Source organism: Acromyrmex echinatior, chromosome 13 (genome assembly GCF_024713525.1).
Source record: "Acromyrmex echinatior isolate Ae372 chromosome 13, ASM2471352v2, whole genome shotgun sequence".
NCBI lineage: Eukaryota > Metazoa > Arthropoda > Insecta > Hymenoptera > Formicidae > Acromyrmex > Acromyrmex echinatior.
The window spans coordinates 12780391-12804941 of record NC_141864.1 but is presented as its reverse complement, the minus strand read 5'-3'; the positions used below and the strand labels follow the sequence as shown (position 1 = coordinate 12804941).

Below are 24551 nucleotides of genomic sequence, written 5' to 3'. Positions count from 1 at the left end.
GGTGGCGCGAGGGGAGGAGGGAGGGAGGGAGGGAGGACGGAACGAGGTGGACAAGAGCGAGCCGCGAACGGCGAGGACGACGACGAGGAGGACGACGAGGACGACGGTGGTGGTAGCGGCGGCAACAGCGGCAGCAGCAGTGGCGACGGTGAACGGTAACGGTGATTGTGGCGGTGACGAGGACGAGGACGAGGACGAGAACGAGAACGAGGACGACGACGGTGGCGGCGACGGCGACGGTGACGGTGACGGTGATCGAGACGGTGCGCCGTGTTGGTCGGTGGCGTACGCCGTACGTGTTGTTGGTGCGTGTGTTCGTGCGCGAGCGCGGTTGGTCGGTGGCTCGCGTTGTTGTATCCAAGATGAAGTCCGACTCGAAACCTTTGTTGACAGCTCAGGCGGAAAAGGCGAATCATTACACGTAAGTAGCGGCCGGCCGGACCGCCCCGCCGGGCAACCTTTGTGAGACCAAGTGCGATAACTCGGCGCGATCAGCGATGGAACGCGATGCTGCATGTCGCGCCCGCCGATACTCTGCCTGTGAGAAAGAAGTAATAGCGAGGGGAAGAGTGAGAGAAGGGCGGTAAGCGAGGGAGCTGACGAGTTGGCCGTTTCATATGCCGGGAAGTGCGCGGATCATCCCGAAAGTGCAGTGCGAAGAAAATTAATCAAACATATTGTGAGAGAGGGTGGGTGGGAGGGAGGGATTAAAAGTAGAAGGTAACGGTGCGGTTAGAGAGGGAACAGAGTGGGATAGAGAAAGAGAGTGAGAGAGAGGGCTGTGCGAACGTGAGAGTGAGAGAGTGAGTGAGTGAGCGAGCGAGCGAGCGAGCGAGCGAGCTAGCTAGCTAGCTAGCGAGAGAGAGAGAGAGAGAGCCGCGAGCAACGAACGCGGCCTATACACGACTACGCGACTACGCGACGCGCGCGTCCTACGATTCGCAAAAATACATGTATGAGCGATGAGAGAAAGAAAGAGAGAGAGATAGAGACGCGGCGGTGGTGGCGGCGGCGGTGGCGGCGGCGGCGGCGGCGAAGGCAGCGTGGTGGCAGAGGAGCGTGGCAACCTCCAAGTACGGGTGAAAAATAATGTCTAGCACGGTGGATTCGCATTCCAGATACTTGAAGGAGTTCCGCGTCGACCAGTGTCCCCTCTTCATACAGCGCAAATGTACGCAGCACCGACCGTTCACGTGCTTCAACTGGCACTTTATGAACCAGCGGAGACGCAGGCCGGTGAGAAAGAGGGACCGCACCTTCAACTACAGCGCCGATAATTATTGCACCAAGTATGACGAGACGACTGGCATCTGTCCCGACGGAGATGAGTAAGTTTCTTTCTTTGCCTCTGTCTCTTCTATTGCGCATCGCGAATCGCGACGCGCGACGTAGTACACATTCTCGGTTTGTGCTGCTCGGCTTAGCTGTGCGTAAGAATGGATACGACGTGCGTCGTACGTGGATTCTTGGATAAGAACACGTAATGGCAGTAGAGTGCATTCACGACGCGACGATTCTACTTTCATGAAAGGTCACTGTTGTGTGGTGGTATCGTTAAACGCCAGTATTTCTTTCGCATCGCAAAGTATTGCGCGCGATACGTACGTGGTGCGTCTATATACACACACACACACACATATATATACACACACATATACACATATATATATACACATATATATACACATATATAATATAACGTAATGCGACGACATGTATACGTAGCGTTGCTGTCACGGCGTACGTGTTTACGTTCCGACGACTCTTTCATCCCCTTCGAAGAGAAACAATTGTTCGGGTCTTCAGCGGGGATCAGGAGCGAAATGTGGAAAAAGATACAGCGCATATCGTACCACAGAATTGTGTACTACGTTCTTTCAGTCGCAGCAGTCGCGCGGACTACGTATATAGGGGGAACCGATTGTTACAGTTTTTGATTTTTAAAAAAAGGTCGATGCCTGATTTTGAAATATTATGCACGTTATTACATGTGCCTATCCTTTAGGTATTTAAAAAAATATTATTCGTGAATTCGTCATAAAATAAGTTAGGTATTTAATATTGAATGAAGCTGCGAAATTAACCCCGTGTTCTGGATTGATTGTCACGTTCAAGGATTGGCAGTAACCAGTAATATCAAAAATACAATTTTTATTTTAATTATCAATTCTATATTTTGAGAAATAATAAAGAGTAATTATGATATTAATTCAATTAAAATGATGCGTAATTTGTTTTTGTACCGTAGTTTCTATATGAAAAATGAAAAAAACATATCTATGTGAAATATAATATATTTGTAAGTATATTCTCTAAAAATGTATTCTCTGAAGATATTAAAATTAATTGTTTTAACTTTATCTCATTTCTGACAATCTCATTCCACATACCTCATTTTTAATGAAAGAGATTGTATTCACAAACTTCAAGTAAATGGATAATGATTAATTGTAGCACAGATCTTCCAAGACATGTTATTTTCTACAGGGATATCGCGATTAATAGTGCCAAAGACTTGTCAGACAACAATACAAATAGGTGATAAGAAAAATTTACTCGCCAACTTCATTTTTTTAAATCATTATAAATAATATGTACAATGCTTGTGGTGCAAATCATTTTACACGACAAATTAATATTATATCAACAATCTACAGTCAAAAGAAGAGATTTTTCTGTCACATCCTGTTTAAGTTACAAGTATTTTGACAATCAACCCCGTACAACCAGCCCCGGTCTCCCCTACATGAATGAAAGTTTAAATCTGTTCTTTTTACCTGTCAACTTGTCATTTTTTTCTTTTCTTCTTCAGTACAAAGAGAAAAGGAAGAAAGATGAGCGGTGCAAGAAATTCAGCTAAAAAGAACAGGCCTTGTATATTTTGCAATATAATTTCTGCTTACGATTCGGCTAGAAGTGCGTTCTATTTGACGTTCACAAGCTGGCGAGCGTTGTTTATCTTTGTCTAACATTTGATTAAAAAGGATGAAATTATTTTAAAACATTACACGTATGTCAAATGTTTACGTGTTATAGCATACGATTCAATGTTGCGTATTGGATTTGTTAAAAGTTATTCTCGTATATTGCGGTTTTCTTGACATTTTAGTCATAATTTCAATATTTCTTTGTATTTTCTTTCCAAAAAATTCTTCTTAACTCTCTTTCTGTACTTCTAAAAAATTTCCCAAAAAAAAAACATCTAAATTTAAGGGAAAATCCCCCATCCTGGCAATGAATTTGCGCAGAATTTAAAATTCTACAAAGCCTGTGTTACATTAAATATTGGAGATTGGTTGAGATCTTAACTTCAGTCCGTTTCGCTGTTCGATTAACTGAATTCTAATCTTCAATTCGCAGTTCTCAATCTCCAATGTGTAATGTGTGTGAGATGGGCTTAGGGCTTAGGACTTAGGGGCTTAAGGTAAAGCCTGTTTTATCGATTCAGCAGGATTTATACATATATGATTTACGTATCATTGACATACATCATATAAATTTACACATACACACAAATTTCCTAATTAATCCTTTAAGTATCTAAGCCCAATTTTAAGAACTCAACATTGTTTGTTTAATTCCTTTATATAGTCCAAATCAAGATTGTTTTGTACGTACAAAATATAAAACAAATGTTGTTACGAATCGACGCGAGAAGCCGGATAACCAGACTGTAATTTTCAACTTTTTTCCATTCTTTTGCATAAAGTCACTTTGGACTACATAATCATTTATACTTCAATTGTGGAAAAGGATATTTTTAATCTGTGCATATATAATACATATATATAAATAAAATTTAAAAAATACTTATTTGAAAAATAATCGTTAAAATAGACAACTCATTTAATATCCCTTTAAGTCGTGTTACTTTTTGTTCTCGTACTTTCGCTCTCTTTCTCTTCAACGAATAGACAGGATGTTTCAGACTACCCAGCGTATATGCACTCATTTATTTTCAAAATAAATTATGAAGAAATAAACTTTATTATTTATCTTCAATATCATTTCGAGATCAATATAGGCATTTTCAGAAGAAAATTTTACAGCGAATTCAGTAGGAGGCACACAAAAAAAAGACTATTCTTAAATCAACCATAATACGCTCACATTTAAACAAATATATTATAATCTTGCTTTCAAAATTTTAGTCTTGATTTCATTGAATTTGTATTTATGCAAGTATTACTTTGTATTCAATTTAAAGGGGCAAGATCAAGTAAATAGCTAAAAATTCATCAATTTTCGGGAAATTATTGTGAAAAATGTATTGAATAAATCTTTTTGAAACTTTTAGTATACTTTAGTATTTAATTGAAAATTTAAAATAAAAATTTTTATTTTTATAAAATATATATTTAAATATTAATATTATAAAAATGTATGTCCAATTCCATTAGAAAAAAAAAAGATGCTCTGTGCCATGGAGTATAGGAACTGCTATTTTTATCTGAAATCAAAAATTCAAAATGTATTAGTTAATGAATATACGCTTAGCATGAACCTTTTGAAATTAAAAAAGGGTAAAAATGAAAAAATAGTGACAAAAAAAAGGTGCATTTTAAGACAAATGGTACTAAAAAAAGTAATTGTTTATTTCAAAAATATTTATGTAAAAACAGGTTTGCTGTTAAAGAATATGTGTACATGAGAAGAAATTCGTTGTTTAAAAATTGTTTGAGTTACATTCCATGTCGCTCGAAAATTGCCGTTTCGAGAAAAACGCGTTTAAAGTTTTCGATACAGAAAAATAACATTTTTTGAAACTTACAGCTGTTTTAATCTGCAATGCCAAGTCCATACATCAATCCTTCTTCCTCAAATGTAGTAATAAAGTCGCCTGTTGCTCTTGTCGAGCAGTTCTGGCCTCTTTCGTGCTATCGACGCGTGTTTATACCTGCGGGTACCGCTCGGCACAGAAAAAAGGCCGCCGTCATTAAAAGCACTAACTGTAGTTGCCTTAATTTTCGAATTCACTTCTGCAACTTCGACATTTTGTTCTATATGTTACATATTATTGATTTGTTACATACTATTGATTGAAAAAAAAATTTCAATTTTTTCAATTTTCTACTTCTTTCTCTCTCCCCCTCCCCTCCTCCCCTTTAAGACTTGTTCTCAATAAAAAAATCTTACAATACAATTATATCAAAACTAAAATTTTTGAAGCAAGATTGTAATATTTTTGTTTACACATATATGAAAATATTATGGTAAAGTCTTTTTCTGTGCATTACTTAAAGCCATTGTACACTGATTTAATTTAAGTGAATATAAAAGTGTAATGAGAATATTTCGAATTATAAAATCATATTTCACTTAACAACATTATAAAATGTTTTGAGGATTTCACAGTTTTAATCGGTTTTTATATTATCAAATACATATCTTTACGTCAATTTGTGCATGGACATTATTTGAAAAAGATGCATTTTAAATGAAAATACAAAATGGAAAATGCCTTATTTTATATTTTGTATTTAAAATTTTTTCGAAAACTTTTACATTTCTATTTAAATGATTTTTATTGCCTATTTTCTATTTGAAATACGTTTATAAGTTGGCACTAATAATTCTAGCAGATTAGCACGATTAACGTCGCACATGACGCGCGATATCTAATAAGCATACAACTTTTCTGAACAATTTATACGCTCATTTGACATCACTCATCGCGTGGTAGCTGTTAGGATCATAAGAGCCCATGTCTGTGTCAATTACGTCTGCATTGTGGTGTCAGCCTTTTTCAAAAACTATGTAAATTTTTTGTAAAAATTTATCATGATAAAAAATATTAAAAATAAGAATTCGAATACGAGATAAAATTTAAAAATAGATAATATAAGAATATGAATATTTAAAAAATTGTTTTTATTTAAAAAAAAACTCTTCAAAAAAATGGCAATTTTCTATTTCAAATGGATGTCTAAACAGCATTTTGTATTTTATATTTTCAAATGGAAAGATCACAATATATTTTACATTTCCTATTTTAAATAGATTTTACTGATGTGTATTATATTTTACTTAAATATGTATACATTTTCCAATGAAAGAAATAAAGTCGATTAAATTAAAATTTACTCAAACAATTTTTTTCAGCGTACGATGGCTTTAATGTGTGCAGTGCATATTGAATGCGTCCAATTGAATTCGATATGAAAAGTGTTTCTTATCTATTTGCATGTAATTCGAATCTGTAATATACCTATATAAAAAATACCTACATGTTACATTTAGAAGATTTTATAGAATAGTTCCGTTTCCGGTCGAGGGATTGGAAATTGAAAATATCACCATTCGATAAGAGTGTACTTTATCAAAACTTTTAGGATTTTTCAGAAAAATTACTTCCTTTTATTTTAAAAAGAATGTATGCGTGATCTGGGCCTCATGTATATTCACCTCATTTCGAATGCAAAAATTTTGTGAGATTCAAGTAACAGACTTATTCTCTTACAATCTACGGCGCGAGCAGTTTGTTTATAAATCGGAGACTAGAGAGAAAACGGATAGATCAATAATTTCATTTATCACGCATTCTAGAGTAACATGAAGTCCCTAGATAAGAATCTGATCATTCACCGAATTCGCGCTTAATCAAGCTTCGTAGTAACATGGCGGAATCAATTAGAATCACTGCAAAAGTCAAGTTAAATTAAACAGAAGAGATACAATAAATCACGAAACAATTTTAAATGTAGATTTTTTTTATTCTCTTTCATGTTTTCTAAAATTTTATAATAACAATACATTAAAATTTACTTTAGTAATATATCAATACTTACTAGTACCTCTCTCAGACTTACAAACACCATTTCATTACAAAACTAGTCTCAATGTTTAGGACTCTTATTTAGAGATTCTGGAGTAGCATCCGCTCTCAAGCGTTAAAAATATTTATGCAAATGTAGGACATAAACATAAAAGCACATAAACGAATAAATACAGCAACAATACAAGAACAAGAATAGCTGTTTATTGAACGATTTGAGATGAGATCCTCTCATAGTAAACATTACAATTATAATCAATACAACAAGCAAAAGTCTGTGAGTATCAATAGAAAACTCAGGTGTAAAGAAGTGCACAAAACACAAAATAAAAAGAAAAAAAGAAGAGGAAGAAAAGAAGAAACAAAGACACGTGCTTCGTCATCTCCTCGTTTTTATTGGTCGTTGACACATAACGTAACTTACATACAGATAATGCGCGGTTCTGCCTCGGTAAAAGACGTGAACATTTTTGGCCAAAACAATGTTTCCGACACACAAATTCCTTCCTGATAATAATAATAATAATAATAATAATAATAATAATAATAATACTCGATAATCCCATGACAATAAATCTTTCTCGGCGAGAATGCAATCTGGTGTTCTCGGTCATGGCGCGAATTCTTAGAATAACTTCTTTCTTTGTCATCAGAATTCCTTTGGGATTTCTTCGATTTCAAAATGGAGAACACGTCTATCGGTAGTTTGCACTATCGATTATACATACCGGCGTGCCTTTTGCCCGGAAACAATGATGACACTGTAACATTGCGTAGTTAATTCCGCACTTTATTTAACTTTTAAATTAACATACATGTTTAACGCTTTGTATCCACGCTTTGTTTTGCAACTTTGTTTCCATGATAGTAAATGCTTACATGCGCGCGCGCTCCGAAATACGCATTCAAACTGCATAAACAGGTGGACATTCACAATCAACATTGCCAATTACAAGTCACGATCGATTTTTTAAATTACAAGGAACGAAATAGCTCGATTTTCATTTGTTGAAATCGAATAAATTTCACATATGTATACTTACACAACAATTAATTTCTCTAGTCTCTTACGTTTCTTTGTGTAAGCGTCATACACAAGTTAGTTAACATTGAACAATTTGTTAAGCAGACTGCAGTTGAATTCGATTAAATAAAATTTGTTGAATTAACCAAATCTGCAAACAACTAAATGTGTTTAGTTAATTGAACAAATTTTTTTTCAGTGTAGTAACAATTTTGCAAGAATATTACGGAAAAATCGTATTACGTTTTTCTATATCTTCGATTTTACGCATATTTTACGGAAATATCGTCGCATGAGATTTAAATGATGGTTCATCGATATCCTTTAAATTGGCCGAGAATTATTTTTATAACTGTGAACTTTTATTGCTCGGTATTCCACGTAAGATGATTTTTCATTGATTTTTCATTGAGCAATTGTCCATTGAGCAATTCTCAAATTGTGTGAATTTCTTCCCCAAAATTCCCAACGTTACGAGTTGACGAACAAAGGAAGCCTACTCTTATCGATTTTCCTTCTTGTACTTGGTACGATGACATAACAAAGGATCACATGTATCTAAACCTTATTCGGATATGTTGTACTTTTTAATTATTTTTAACTATATTTTCTGATTTTTTAAAAATAATTTTTTTAACTTTAGGAAATTGTTTGTGTTATTTTCTTTTGACATATACATGTATAGTTACATTTTGAAATGATATTTGTAAGTCCGCGATGAGAATAAGAGAAAAAAAAATGGAATATACCGAAAGTCTAGAGCACACATTAAATTTAATATCACTGAGGATTGTGAGTGTGACTATTAATGATTGGAAGAAAAAAAGAGAAGAGCGCAAAAAAAAGTGTAATGTTTTTTTAAAGTTTAAGAGGATCCTAAAGATGATTAGATATATAGATACTTACACACAGACGATTTACATGATATTGACATCACTACATTAATATCTCACTCACGCCACACATCACATAAATTTTCGTATAACAATTATGTTTTAATTAGACGTTCAAGTCCAATTATAAGAACTCCATGCTGTTTCTTCATGCAAACTAATAGTCTGTAGACTACTATTTCGAAAGTATAGATTGCACAGCTTTTTATGAAGCAAATGTTGAGACGGCTCTGGAGTGCCATATTGAACTAATTGTAAAAAGTAAAGAAGATTTCAATTTCGAAATTTTTAGTCGTTCTCAGCATAGATTCCACCTCACAGACACTTATTAATGCGTATGCTTTAATCCTGGAAAAGGATTTTCAAATCAGAGTAAGAGAGAAAAAAAGTAATTGTTATACGGTTAAAAATTATATGGTTTAGTCGGTAATACAGACGACTTTAGGATCCCCTTAATCGAAGACGTAAAAATGTTGTCTTGCTAAACAGATGTCCGTTTCTGCATCGTACCGCGGGCGACACAGAGAGACGTTATCATCTACGCTACTACAAGACATGCATGTGCGTCCACGATACCGACACGCGTGGATTTTGCGTGAAGAATGGCCCGCATTGCGCTTTTGCGCACGGAAATCATGACCTGCGCCCGCCCGTGTATGACATCAAGGAGATTCAGGCGCTGGAGAATCCGGACTCAGACCCAAACTCCTCATCGAATGGGCCTAACATACTCGACAAAGAGCGTAACTTGATGAACGAGGATCCAAAGTGGCAGGACACGAACTACGTGCTAAGCAACTACAAGACCGAGCCGTGCAAGAGACCACCGCGGCTATGCCGGCAAGGCTACGCCTGTCCGCAGTATCACAACAGCAAGGACAAACGACGCAGCCCACGGAAATATAAGTATCGGTAAGTATCGATATCGAAACCAGTTGACACGGACGACGCCAAGTCGAATAACGCCTAAATTATGATGTTTACCTGGAATTTTTAGAAAATTTTTTTTATCCTTCGATATAAAATGTAGAATTTTCATAGAACTTTATTGTTACTCAAGTTTTTAGAATTTTAAATTTACTTTTAAATTTAAATTCTATCTTTCTGAAAACATTGGCTATGTTCAAGTTGGACGAAAGTGCTTACTTGCAGCCGAGTGATTAAATCGATTGAATCTTCTGATAAGTAAGAACCAATCATGTTCAAAACATTGTTCGGCGAGCAGGCTAGCTGCTTTGTCAGCTTGAACACGCTTATTATTTTCTTTAATCATTTTTTCATGATGATAAATGTCGACAATCGGTAACAATAACGAGCATGGTATATTGGTATATTGGTATACACACTCGCATACATTCTCGTGTCTCGCGAGTTTTTATTTAAAAAATTAGGGTGAAGCAGTAGAAAATAATATTCTGCAGAAAAGAGTAGCTCACTGATACTCACTGAGAGAAAAATGTAAATTTTAATAAGTAATTATTTGAATAGTACTAATATAACATTTATTTACAGAAAATAAATATATGTTTACTTTTAATAAATATTTAACTGGTACTATTCGAATTATTTACTAAAATTTAGTACATTTTCTCTCAGCGTATATTATAATGAGTCTTCTCTATCCTATTATAAAGTTTCATGGCTCCAATTGTGTAAAATGATACAATATATAAATACATATAACGAATTCGATCGAATGCACTACTGAATGCAAATATATATTTCGTATTGTAGAGTATATATTTTATAGTACTCACAAAACAATAAAATATATTGAGAATGTCATAGTTTAAGCTTTGACTATGATTTTTCAATGATGTTTTAAAGTGATCTTATTACTTTGTTTTAAATTTTCTTTGTTTACAAATGATATATGCAAGAAATTTTAACGCGTCATTTCTTACTTATAACGTCATTATCCAATATGGCCGCGGCGACTACTCCGAAGCTTAATCAGTTTTTATACTTATATTGACTACATCTTTAATTTGTGTACGACAACTTTAACATTTATCGCTGCACATTACTTGTGTCCAATCGAATTCGTCAATAGTCTGGAATCTCTACTAATTTATAATATATGATTTACGTTACTCGCATTCCAATTTATTTCAAAGTTGCATTAAAAATTTGTTTAATCTTGCCTGGAATTTTGAGTAATATCTGGAAAAAAAATTTCAGAAATTTTCAAAAAGTTTACTTTTTTTTACACAAGATTTCCTGTAAATAATCCCATTATCCTGTAACATATCCCATAAATGTTAACGATGATTGCAGCTCAACGCCATGCCCGAATGTGAAACACGGCGAGGAATGGGGCGAGCCGGGCAACTGCGAACAGGGAGACGCGTGTACGTACTGTCATACTCGCACGGAACAGCAGTTCCATCCTGAGATCTACAAATCCACCAAGTGTAACGACGTGCAGCAGGCTGGTTACTGTCCGCGCGGCGTCTTCTGCGCCTTCGCGCATGTTGACCGTGAGTGTACACTCATCAATCGTACGTAAAACAGTCTTATTATATATTTTGTGAGTTCAATAATATTGTGCATATATGGCGATAGATATGTAGAGTTTACATACGCGTCTACCTGGCTGTTCCGCGACTGTCTGCGACACGGTCGCAAAATGATCCGTTCTCTCCTCGACGCGGCGGGTAATAATATCGTGGTACTAATACCACGGTCGTTCGCTCGCGAGTCCTTTCCTTTTGAATTACGTTTGGAATACACGTAGAGAGTCGACTTGATAAATGCTAAATCTTAGCCGTCAAAATTGTTTCTCAAAATTGATATATTGGGACGTTGGTATGGTGTGTTGATGGAAGCAGTGTTGCCAACAGAAGAAATGAGCCTGGCGAGGGATATGGCGGTACCTATAGATTGTGGAGCGAATCTGGCCGACATACTCAGCAATGCTCTTCCTCCTGACAAGCGCTCGCATGACAAGGACAAGCCACTTAGTGACAGTAGCGTGAGTCTCGATTCTCTACACATCATCGTAGTTTGCTTTCAAGGACTCACATAGGACTAGATAAAAAAAAATTGGAGTAAAATAGTGAATTTGCTTGTCAAATTGAAAGAATTTAATTTATATTATTTAATTTTTTTTATCACAAATTTTCATGCGTTGAAATATATCATTGCTTGACTAACTTGCAGAATGGAAGCGGCGAAGTCTCGGAATCCGCCAGCACCAGCAGTCTGGGTAGCAACAGCTCGCACAGTAAGGCGCCAGGCGCTCAACTACACAATTCCAATAATACCAATTCCGGCATAAATGCCGCGCAGCAGAAACTTACGAGCATACTTTACAACCCTAATTCCCTTATACAAGTTGTAAGTTTTGTTTTTTGGACATTTTGGACATGTAGGTCGCAGAACGATATGATGATACTTTTGAGAATGAATTTAGAATAAGAGACAAAGGACCGTTAAGGTTTCGCATGAGCGTAAATAAAATTTAGGTGCAATTAATAAATTATAATAAAGTGTACATATACGGGGTCTCTCGAACTTTTTGGACACCGTTTGTCGGCAGCTAGGATGGACTAAACTGAGTCGAAAAGTTCTCTACCATTTTGTAATTTTTTATAATTTTTGCATTTTTTGCATTTTTTTCAGTTACCCAATGAACAAAACGTCTAAAATTGAAACAACTTTACGATATCTTTAAAAGTTCTTTAAGGAATATCTTTAAGATTCTTATTTTCTATCGGTTGTGTTATCACATGTACGGTCTAATAAGATTCTTATTATTTATATTACATTGCCTGAAAGAAAGATCATTGTTTTCATATATATACTAATTATTATGAAGAATATTATTAAGGTCTTAGTAGTCTAAAGGCTTAGGACGCTCGTACAGAATGCTAGAGATCCGGGTTCGAGATCCCGAGGTAATATTTTTTGCAATAAATAAATTTATTTACAGATTTTCAACGTATTAAGGCTCCTGAATAGTCGCAGCGGCCATGTTGGAATCGTGATATCATAAGTGTGAAATAACACGTTGATTTTTCTTGCGTGCCATTTGTAAATAAAGAGCAATTGAATGAAACAAAATGATGAGAACACTTTAAAAAAGTTGTGAAAATTGAAGAAGACTCTCCTTATCTTCCCTTACAGTCAATAAATAATCATAAAGGCACGTAAAGTAAAGGCTTTTTCAGCAGGAAACACACGATTTGACAGCTGTTGAAAGTAGTGAAAAATATACTTTTACGTATAAAATTCCAGGATAACTTGAGTCTCCATTGATTTTTACGATTTTGATAAGTATGAGACAAGTCACAGTTTTATATATATTATACTTAATAACAAAATGGCATGCAAGAAAAAATTTCGACGTCAACACGTTATTTTTCATGCCTATAAGTTTAGCTATTTATCACGGCGAGGCGCTGTAACGCACACAAGTACGAGCCCATGTACATATGCTCGCTTTCGACGCGCCGAGAGTATCAATTTCATCAGGCCGTCTGATTCTGTGTCGCCACTGTCAACGCAAAGTTCTTGGCTGAGTACTCAGGAACCTTAAGATCTCTTTAACAGATACCTATTCAGCATCAAAATTTAATTGTGATATTTCAATAGTTTAATTGTGTTTTTAAGTCGCGAAAAAAATAATTCAGCGCACAGTTCAAATATGGTAAATGTGCGTGTACACAAATACACACACACACACACACACACACAGAGGGTGTTTTTGTCAATCGCTTTTGTGTAGAGCGGACTAAACTGAGTCGAAAAGTTCTCTCGAGAAAAAAATTCTCTGATTAAAAATTCTCTTCCTTATTAGAAGAAAATAAATAATTTTTATGTCTTGCAGCTTTTCTATTAAGTTGATAGTATTTGAGTAAAAAATTATTCAAAATCAATATTTGGTAATTTTCAGTAATTAATATCTTGTTAACTATTGCGAAAATTGCAAAATGATAAAGGACTTTTCGACTCAGTTTAGTCCACTCTATCTACACAAAAGCGATTGGCAAAAACTTTCGGGACACCTTGTGTATATATAGTATTTTCAAATTCACATTGAATTATTTAAGCATTAAAGATCCAACTTCGACCGTTATGAGCCTTTATTTCCGATTTTCATCTTTAAGATATTTTATAAAGAATTCTGAAAGATATCTTAAACTAGTTTTATATATCGATTTTATTTCCTAAGACTCCTAAGAAGTCATCACAGCCATAATGTCACAATCGTAGGCAGAAACGAGAACACATTAATTTTATTACGTGCCATTTGTAAATGAAGACAATTTGTATAAAAACGAAATGATGAGATAATTTTAATTAAAATAATTGCAAAAATAGATGAAAGCTATCCTTATCTCCCCTGACAGTTAGTAAATAATCGTAATGATAAAAGGCACATAAAGTGCTTCAATACGCATGGCTAGCCTATTTTTACTTACACGTGCCCTTTATCACTTTTTACGATTTACTGACTGTCACAGAGAAGGATGAGCATAGTTTCCATCCATTTTTATAAATACTTTAAATTGATCTCATTATTTTGTTTTATCCAAATTGTCTTTATTTGCAAAAATTAATGTGTTATTCCTCGTTTTTGACATCACAATTCAATATGATCATTCAGGAGCCTTAAGCGAATGAAATTGTCGCATAAGACAGACTTTAAAATATCTTTCGCAATTCTTTATGAAATACAATTATATTTCTTTGATTGCTCGGGAGCTTTAATCTTTAGAAATTAAATCTCGTTAATTATGGCGAATACTGCAAAATGATAGAGAGCTTTTCGATTTAATTTAGGCCTGTCTATCTGCTCACAAGCGGTGTGTCAAAAAGTTTGAGACACCCTGTAGATGTATAAAATAATTGTATTTATATCACCTTGTTTTTATTTTGGATTCTAAATTTATTTTCTGTATTATTAGCAAAATGTTCCAAAATTCACAACTCGGAATACTGTAATAAGACAGTTCTCGAAAAATTAAGTAAAAAAATCATTTGTAAATTTTTATTTTAAACAGTAGTTTTTGAGATAGAATTTAAATGTGATAGATTATATAGATTATCTTTATACACAATTATCAGTGAGTATTAGGATAGTGTGCCCACGCACTAAGGCTTTATCTAATAATCGCACAGTCTATATTACAGATCGCAAGCTTGTTGCGACAGCCAATCTGATGCATCAATATTAGATTATTGTAAATGAAATCTAATACTACACGCACGACTCGTAAATAAGTAGCCGTCTAAACGTAATCTACAAATTAACTATATTTAAATCCTCATCTGTACTATCTCGTATCTTAAAAACTGCTACTTAAAATATAAATTTATAAATAACTTTTGAGAACTTTCTTGCTACAATATTTTGAGTCGCAAATTTTGAAAGACCGTATAATTTAAAATTATATATGTACATATGTAATTTTATATCGTATATATGGATTATATGATATAATTGATATTTATGTTCTTGATGTTGATTTCGATAGAATGAAATTCGAAAGCAAATGGTCGCCATCGACAGCGATCCGTTATTAACTAAAGCTGAAAAGGCCCAACAAAAACATAGTCTCTATATTGCGTACAATTTGAACGGAACATTAGGCAGTCACTCATTAGCAACCACTGTTTCACCACTTTCAAATTCGTTCTACTCAAACGATACTGTGGAATCTGTAGTAGGTAAGTATATGATATTATTCATGTTTATTTATTATTTATGTTTACATGTTATACAATAACTAACACAATTTGATTTTTTTTTCTCAGGAAATGCATTAGACGAGTTACATTTAGACGATCCATTAAATTTAGTCGACTCAATTCATAGGGATACAAATTCACCGATTGGCAATTCAATATCGGCAGGCCTAGCTAGCTCCGGTCTACTCGGTAGCTCAGCCCCAGTCAATATACCGGGCATGACTGAACGTTCAGTTCTCACCAATTTTTCGCCATCGACGTCGAGCCCACTTCAACAATTACAGGCTGGTTTTCTCACCGGATCGAGATTCTCTCATCAAGATTCCATGGAATCCGTAAGCTGATTTTATTTCTGTTTGTCGATGAGAAAAATCGAGTTGTTTTACTAACTTGATGTTTTATTCGGATTACTTTCAGACATTGCCATTTATGAATCAAATATCAGATCCATTTAGCAATCACATTTCGCAACTTAGCAGCTCGGCTTCTAAGCTTAGTGGATTCAATAGTAGTTTATTCGATTTTGCGAGCCAAGGAATGTCACCGTCGCGTACGCAACCCACTCTACCGGCATCTCCATTGGTCAATACATTTTCCATTAGTCCAAGTAACACAGGATCGTTGTCCGAGGTTAGAATTGCACGATCTTAAAGAATTTCTCTCGGGTATACTATTGAAAATGAAAGAGAGAGAGAGAGAGAGAGAGAGAGAGAGAGAGAGAGAGAGAGAGAGAGAGAGAGAGAGAGAGTGATGTATCGATTATATATATATATATATATATAATGTACGTAGTATATGTATATATATGTATATATGTATGTATACATGTATGTATATACATATATATATGTACGTATTGTAGGTACAAAGGCTCAGAGACGAATTGTCCTCGAGCCGCGCTCAATTGGCAACATGGGACGAGCGTATTAATCAAGCACGCGCGGCTTGCGCGGCGTGGCAAATGGAAAGCGAGGAGGCGAAGAGGAAGGCAACCATTGCCGAACAACAAAGAGATGAGGTGAATATCTCGCCTAACTTAGCGTAATTTTTTCTCTCGATATTAAAGTCCCAATTTGCCGTGCTCCAGAGAAGGGATTTTTTGCAGGCACTGAAAGCACTCAGAGTCGAAAACAAGGCGTCCAATGGCGGTCCGTATCTCCATTCACTGAGGAAAATAAGCGAGCTCAGATCATTATCGATAGCGACCTTGAAATCAATTCAATCGCAATTGCGCTCGGATCTCGAAGAGGTGGAAAAGGTAAAAGCTCTTGTTGTCACCATCAACCAGAACAAGTGCACTTGTCAAAGACAAGTCAATGTCTTTCAAGCGAATTGATACGGCTATAAAAATAATAGAATATATATACCTTATTGTCATTATTATATTGTTAGGTGCTGTACAGAGAAACGGCAACAAAGTGCATGGTTTGCGAAGAACAAAATCGTACAGTTACTCTATCCTGCAATCATTATGTGGTCTGCTCGACATGCGCCCCAAATCAGCGCGAGTGTCCGTACTGTCAGACTCCAGTTGTCTCAACAAGTTAAATCTAAATCTTTCCTTAGAATCCTGTTGTTGTTACAATTTCTGCTTCTCGTCCCTTAAAGAAAAAAGAATGAAGAGGCGATAGCAGCCGCAAATTCTGAAAGAATATCATGTGAGTAGTATTACGATTTTGCGAGGACTTGTGTATTTTTACTCTGGTACAGTGACAAAACTGAAAATACGTTTTTTTTATCGCGGTAAGCATGTACCCGCAAAAATACGATTGATTTATCGCCAAAGTGAGTACGAATATTAGAATCTTTATTGGTGTAATCTTAAATTACATTGACATTTTTCTCTCTCGATATACATACATATATATATATATACATATATATATATATATTCAGTGAATATCACAATTTTTTAAATGTAACGCTCTCTGAAAAGCAGCGTTAGCGATCCTAAAAAAGAAAAAATAAAGATGTTTTATTTTATACATAATTCAAGAGATAAATATCTAGCAGGGTGTTAATTATACACATTTAGCGTTTATAACGCAAATATATGCGGGTTACAGAACATTTAGCGCGCGAGAACAATATAATCGCAGTTGTGGACAAAGTTTCGGGACCTCGAAAACTATATAATAATTGTTTAAAGAAAAATTAATAATATTAATAAACGCAACAAAAAAAGTCTCCCACTTGCATTAAAAAATAATGGGAGGATTTTTTCTCGATGGTTGAGCTGTGAAACGTATGTCACAGAAAAAAATGATATTTCTATTATATTTAAATCTATATATTTAATAGGATTTTCCAATTGATTCGTACTGAATGTAATAATATAAGTATTAACAAATTTTATATTTTTCGTTGAAAACCTAATATTGAAGATATACATATTATATAAGAGGTGTGTGTATATGTATATGTATTATATATACATACATATGTACACATATATATATATATATATTATATAATTTCTAGGTTTTTATATATATAATAACAAAGATTTCTCATATAGTTATAAAGAATATGGGAGTTTACAAAACAACCGATAATTAGATAGCGCTAAAACAATTTTATTATATAAAAGGTATTATATATATATATATATCGTTTGTTTCTCTTTTTTTTTATCTATCGATGTTACTACCGCTTATTTTGTTTTCTCATCTTTTTCTATTTGTTCTGCCTTTCATTTCATTCATTAGATACATCGATGCAGTTTGTTGAAAAACATTTACACTTCGGACATATTGATCGAAGTTTACAATGATGAATATTTTAACAATTTTACGTAAAATACGCTTGCTTTCTTTCGTTCCGTTACGTGGCTTGTACACGTTTCGTACTTTCTGTAACACAATTTACTTTTAAATCTTAAATATGCTTAATTGTGTACTAGTATTTGCGATGGAGTTATTAGAAAACATTTAAATTAAATAGTGTGTGATAGTAACGAAGAAGTTAATCTTCAATCAATTATTCAATTAGATTACTGAACCAATTACCCTCATTTCGTGTTGTAGGCTTTTACAATTATAGATGTAAGGATGTTAGAGATACTTAGGATTTTTCAATTTAATCAAAAAATAACTCATATAAATAAATAAATATATATATATAAAGATATAATGCATACACAAGTCAAACGTGACATACGTGTTACAGTTCAATGGCATGCTAAAAGTATGCTAATTAGGACGTGTGTCAGGCACGTCTTATGTACCCGGCTCTATGCGTATATTCATTTTAATGATGTAGTTGTTAAACTCTATGATAAAAAAATGACTATACACTCATGATGAGAAATATATATATATATATATACACATACATATTGCCTAAGATATAAACGATTATAGGATAGATAGGACAGCATTATCAAATTTTTTCCTCGTATAGATATGAAATGTTACAATAATCAATTTTAAAGACTATCTACTTTTATTTAATATACATATATGTAATTTCGAGAATTATGAAATTATTATTAAACTCAAATTTAATATCCCACACAAAACATTTAAACGATACTTTTACACGACTTGTAAGACATTTACTAGTTTACACACGATTAATCTTCCGAGAGATATAATCGAGAATTTTTTTACTATCTAACACAAAGGGGTATTATTGTAGCAGACATTTACTTAATTGTGGAATTATGACATTAGCAACAGCGTTAGTTGTTATTGTTTTTTTTTTTGCTTTCGTTTTTTTTTTTACCCTTTCAATTACTTTCATAGTTTAGTGTCAAAAAGTGAGGCCAAAAAATAAATGAATGTTTTTATTACGTCAGTTTTTTATTGCAGATTATTAATATTAAAATATTATAGATGTTATTTAAAAAGAAAAATTACAATTTTCTCTATTATGGTATATATGGTCTAAAGATTGTAGTATTTAAAAAATTATGCTACAATAGAGAGAATAACGTAGAGATAAAAATGTAAAAATTACTGAGGTGAACTTTTCTTTAATGTGTTTTACATTCTTAATTAGATTGAAGATATAAGAAGTAATTTTAGAAAGATAGAAAACTTATTCTTTTCATTGTCGTTTTTAAGATCTCTCTACAATATCCAGGTTTTCTCCTTTTATTTCTTCTCTTTTTAACTCTTCCGGTTGTTATAATGTTGCGTGGTCTTATGAGAAATCTCACCTCTAATAAGTAGACGGCATATTTTAATTTTCTTAAGGCCGCATATACCATAACACCACATATTCAAAGAATTATTTAATATCTAAGAGAGAAGGATATAATAATGCATTTTTTTCTTGCGTTTATTCAAACGCATTCTTTATAAGTACGCGAATGTTATAATATCGAGATATATTTATTTCCTTATATCTTTCCTCACGTATCATTTGGCATATTTTGGCATTGTTACGTGTATATAAACGTTAGTTTTATTATCTATTTAAACAAAAATAAGATGTCAAACAATTAATAAACTACTTTTAATATGTCTATTTTCATATAGCTAGCTTCATATAGCTATTTTCATACACCACATGATTGAGAAGATAAATTTTCAATTGATACATTGAGATCTATGAATCTACAATAATTGACATGATAAATAATCGCGTTTATTGTAGTTTTGAACCGAATTGTTGAAATCGTCGAAACGAATACTTATAAAGAATGCGATTTCTTTTTCAATAATATTTCGCGATCGTATTCTTCCTTCCACAGTATTTATATTTAACAAAATGTTACAAATAATGGGATCATATTCGGATTATAACAGTTCTTTGTATACAGAGAGAGATGCGAAAAAATCTTTTTCATTTTTTGAATAACTGGAAGAAAGTTACGATCGCGTTTTATGGAACGTTTAGGAAATCATATTCCTGAATAATAGGATTATATGAATATTACAAACAATTACAATATATTGTACTATTTTACTTCTATAACAATTAAATGACATAATTAAAAATATAAAATATATTAAGAACATATAAATTATTGTGAAAGCAACAAATTTAGCTACAAAATAGAATAATAGGAGAGTAACAAAGTGGATGATTAGCTAATATTATCGTAACAAAGAAAACATACAGTTGAATATTTATATACTACTGTCCCCGTTGTTGGTTTCATCAATAATCTCGCACATTTTGGAGCATTTTGATGATATGCGTGTATCATCGTTATACGTTCGATTATTGTCAGTCATACCTAAAAATCAAACGTTTAATTGGATCAATTTAATAATAACAATTGGTTTTCATATATTATTATAGAAATAAAGAAACATACCGTATCGATAATGAAGATATATATCGAGCAGCAAAATTCCAAGTCTGTGTGAAGTACCTTTGATATTTCAGGCAGTGTCCGTTAAATCTCAAACAAATCGTTTTAAAATTGAAATCTCAAAATCCTGAAATGCTTGCGAATGCAGCTTTCCAACTTGGAACGCGTTTAACTGTGTTTACTTCGACTGCACAAAGAAAACCAACAATAGGGTAAAATTAAATTAAACACTATATTTTTGACAAGTTACAATAATAATACCAATTACAAAACGTTATATGCTCCGTCCTGTGTAAATGATTTCTCCTCTGCGTTGCAAACGGAGGTCGAATCACATTGTAATTGCGTTTGTTTGTGCACTAGTTGAAAATATTATGATGTGCCCGTTGCATTCTGCGTAAATTACGCGTGAGACGACGTGCGACAGGCAGGCGAGAATTCGAGAGCATCGGGGAGAGAAATTATCATCACGGTTCGGACGAGAAAAAAAACACACATAATCATTAGAATATTGTATAATAATGAATTGCGTAAAAAATTGTAATATCTAAAGGAAATTTGCTGAACATTTATATCACGATTTGTAACTAAAGGTACTTGCTATAGACCTGTGTCGTCCTTAATCACTCGTAATTTTGATATAACAATTACTGCATTTGTTATTTTGATAATGGCATGGCTGATCCTTGACATTAGATAATCACGAAAATCTCTTCGTTTATTCGTAGCGAGATGTGTGTTCTTGTTTGCAAAAAAAAAAAAGGAAAAACGTTTGCTCAATGTCCGCGAAAACTTTCGGACATTCCCTATCGTCCCGCAAGAATCGATTATCAGTAAAAATACAATCTACCGTGACTCGCATTATTATGATTATTATACAGTTTATAATCCTTGAATTATATACATGTATATGTTACAGATTCTTTGAGATATCTCAACATTGTCTAGATTTATAGGTCAATTTTTTTCGTATCTATTTGAGTTATTGATTAGTCAATTATGGAATGGTCAATTACGTTATGATTATCATGATATTATAATATTTTCAATTATCCTACACTGTTAGAAATGTTCCTGAACAGTGTTTATTAATATTTAATGTTAAAAATTTCATGAAATTTAATGTACTTTTAAATTACAAAATTTAAATTTAATTTCATGACATTACATTAAATTTAATGTACATGTTCATTACATTTAAGTAACTACTATAACTTAATTTTCAGTTAAATTATTCATACTTTTAATTTTGTTCATAGCTACGTTCATAACCAAGCTTTATTTATATGTAAAGAAAGTATTTCTAACAGTGTATGTATAAATTACAATTATTATAATTAATTACAATTATATTTGATTTTTATTAGAGTGCAGTAATGACCGATACGAGCTTACATGACATGAATTCAGACTTATTTGTTAAAGACACGAGGTAACAAATGGCTGTACAATTGTGATCGCGCTTATAATTAGATCAAATCGTTTGTACATCACTTATCAATATGTTCTCTATAGAATCATAACTTCTGCCACAAATGTATACAATGATGATGGAAAATCTTCACGTTGTTTTTACGATGCGTTAATAATACTAAGGCCAATATCATCGGTTAATTTTAATTCATTGCAATTTCTAATTAATTAATAGATGTTTAACGAACGTTTTTCATCTTATAATTTTAGAATCCATAAAGTGATTAATATCACTCGTATGTAACTATTCGCACTATTTTCAGATTTGCCAGACAAACAAAGTATATGAATTATATACTATAATTAGAACAAGGTATCTTAGTGATCGTAGGAACATTTGAGCGGAATGAAAATTAACTAGAAAGTCACATAACAGTCATTTGCATCCTATTTGAATGCCAGTGTTTTCTTATAAAAATTAGAAAAGCTCGAATCTCAAGTTTTGTAGACGCTCGTCTCGATAGAAAAGTAAACGTAAATTGGCCGCCCACATAGCCCGCAATAGTTTCGCATATTCTTTAACATTTTGAACAAGACTACGTTAAGCGAGAGAAGAAACGTAAGCGATTTATATGAAAAGAACAATGTGCAAACAGTGCCATTTTCGACAGACTTATGAAAGTAATAAAGTTGCGTTCTGTGCGAGAAGTAAATGTAATCTGTTAATGTTTCTAATTTCTATAGCTAATTCCGCATTCTTAGGCCGATCATAGGAGAAAATCGCAATTTCGCCAAAATTCCGGATCGTCAAACCGCTGTGATAGCACGCAGCAAAATAATTGTATATTACCTTCAACTTTCGGGACTTGAATTTAATTGAGAGTCGATGCTGCCCACGTAATTCTTGATAGTGCGGAATTACTTATAGAAATAACGCCCCTTTAAAAATTTTTTTACTATTTTTGCAATATCACGGTAAACGCCGTCTTCCGATACAGTATAATGTTTAGGCAAAACGTTTGAGGCCACTGAAAGCAGTGGAGGCAGCGTAAATTAATAAACGCGTTTAAACAAATCTTAATATTTTTAAGCTTAAAACTTGTACATATGATATATGTATGTATATATATGTGTGTGTATATATATATATATATATATGTGTATATATATATATATATATATATATATTATATATATATAGGCATTGCTCTCTCTCACAGCTCGACTTCGAATACGCTCGGCGTAGAAAAAAAGCAGAATCAAGATATTTATATATTGTGTAATTCTGATATTTAAAAGCAATGTACTTATACGTTAAGCGGTTAAGGTACTAAGGTATTATATATTACTTTGCGGGCTATTGCGTGAATGAATTTGTGATCTATTCTACGTGTCACACAACGGTATCTGTAACAATCGTTAAGAAACGTCGGAGTATCCGAGTTAAGGAACGAGAGTTATAACACGCGAAAGCAGACAACATACCTTTCGTTCGTGCGGTCGCACTTGTTGCTTTCACAGAATAAATCACTAATGCTGTGTCATGTAATAAATTTTCTCGGTGCACACGATAATACGTGTGCGACGAAGGGCTCTCGCTTGCGATGGAATAAAGGGAAAATGAGAAATTTGTGTGGATCAGAAACAAGAACCGCATTCTCGAAGGGGTCATACAAAGTGCTTGACAGTAAAACGATATCAAGACTGTTGTAATTTACTATTGCGCAAACTTAATTCCATAAAATCAGGCAACAAAATTATTGGTGTAAAGAAGGAAGGAAGAAAGAAAAGAGAAAAAAAGAAAAGATTGTTCATTACTTCTTATTACTGCTGTTTGCTTCTACATATATGTAAAACGTTTTTCTCATCTGGTACTCCGCAGGAATCGAGAATTCTTTTTTAGCGATTATTTTTACGTTCTGTAGTTTCTAAGGCGTTAGATAGCGCTTACGGCAAATAAATTGAAAAATTATGTGTACCATTTTCTTAATATATATAATTTAATATATTTGGATGTTTTTTTTTTTTAATCTATGACAAGGCCGAACTTGGTGCGAGACGCTGCTCGGCTGTATTTTTAGTGAATAAGAAATTTCATGTGATGAAAATAATGAGAATGCGAGCTTTTACAAACTGTCGCAAACACGATCGCTCGTAGGACGCACATGAGCGTTCGCGCGTTTGTGGAAGGAAATAATAGGTACCTACATTTAGTAGTAATCACATAATTAACCGAGCTGGGATATTTAGAGAAAATTATTGTTACAATAACGTACCATGCAAAGGACACTTAAGGACCTTCATGATGGCTGTCGTTTTGCTCGGGCTGCTTCTAATACGTATACGTGTATTTATATACAAGTATAATACCTTTCGTTCCTCTTTTCCCTCCCTGCCGGACACACACACACACACACACACACACACACACACACACACACACACACACACACACACACACAGAGTGGCCTACCTAACTCGACC

At 33.7% G+C, this 24551-nt stretch overlaps 1 protein-coding gene across 7 annotated transcripts; it reads left to right on the top strand.

Annotated features, from left to right (window-relative positions):
- Positions 1-38: 38 nt before the first annotated feature.
- Positions 39-21423, top strand: unk (RING finger protein unk). Of its 7 annotated transcripts, none has more exons than XM_087412316.1 (12): positions 39-421; positions 1119-1328; positions 9182-9604; positions 10970-11193; positions 11539-11666; positions 11855-12031; positions 15175-15367; positions 15455-15723; positions 15806-16018; positions 16251-16406; positions 16476-16646; positions 16781-21423. In XM_087412316.1, the coding sequence occupies exons 1-12, from the start codon at positions 363-365 to the stop codon at positions 16934-16936; spliced, it is 2379 nt and encodes a 792-aa protein (XP_087268442.1). In that variant the 5' UTR covers positions 39-362; the 3' UTR covers positions 16937-21423. The 7 variants fall into 7 exon arrangements, with proteins under 7 accessions (XP_087268442.1, XP_011069188.1, XP_011069187.1 ...); XM_011070886.2 differs by having other exon boundaries at positions 11536-11666; XM_011070885.2 differs by having other exon boundaries at positions 11524-11666.
- Positions 21424-24551: the final 3128 nt, after the last annotated feature.

What these genes read in the sequence shown, in the direction of transcription:
- unk (XM_011070885.2), top strand. Translation starts at nt 363, where the DNA reads ATGAAGTCCGACTCGAAACCTTTGTTGACAGCTCAGGCGGAAAAGGCG. An exon ending in AGCCACTTAGTGACAGTAGC is followed by an intron (nt 11,667 to 11,854) that starts GTGAGTCTCGAT and finishes ACTAACTTGCAG; the next exon opens with AATGGAAGCGGCGAAGTCTC. An exon ending in CCGAACAACAAAGAGATGAG is followed by an intron (nt 16,407 to 16,475) that starts GTGAATATCTCG and finishes GCCGTGCTCCAG; the next exon opens with AGAAGGGATTTTTTGCAGGC.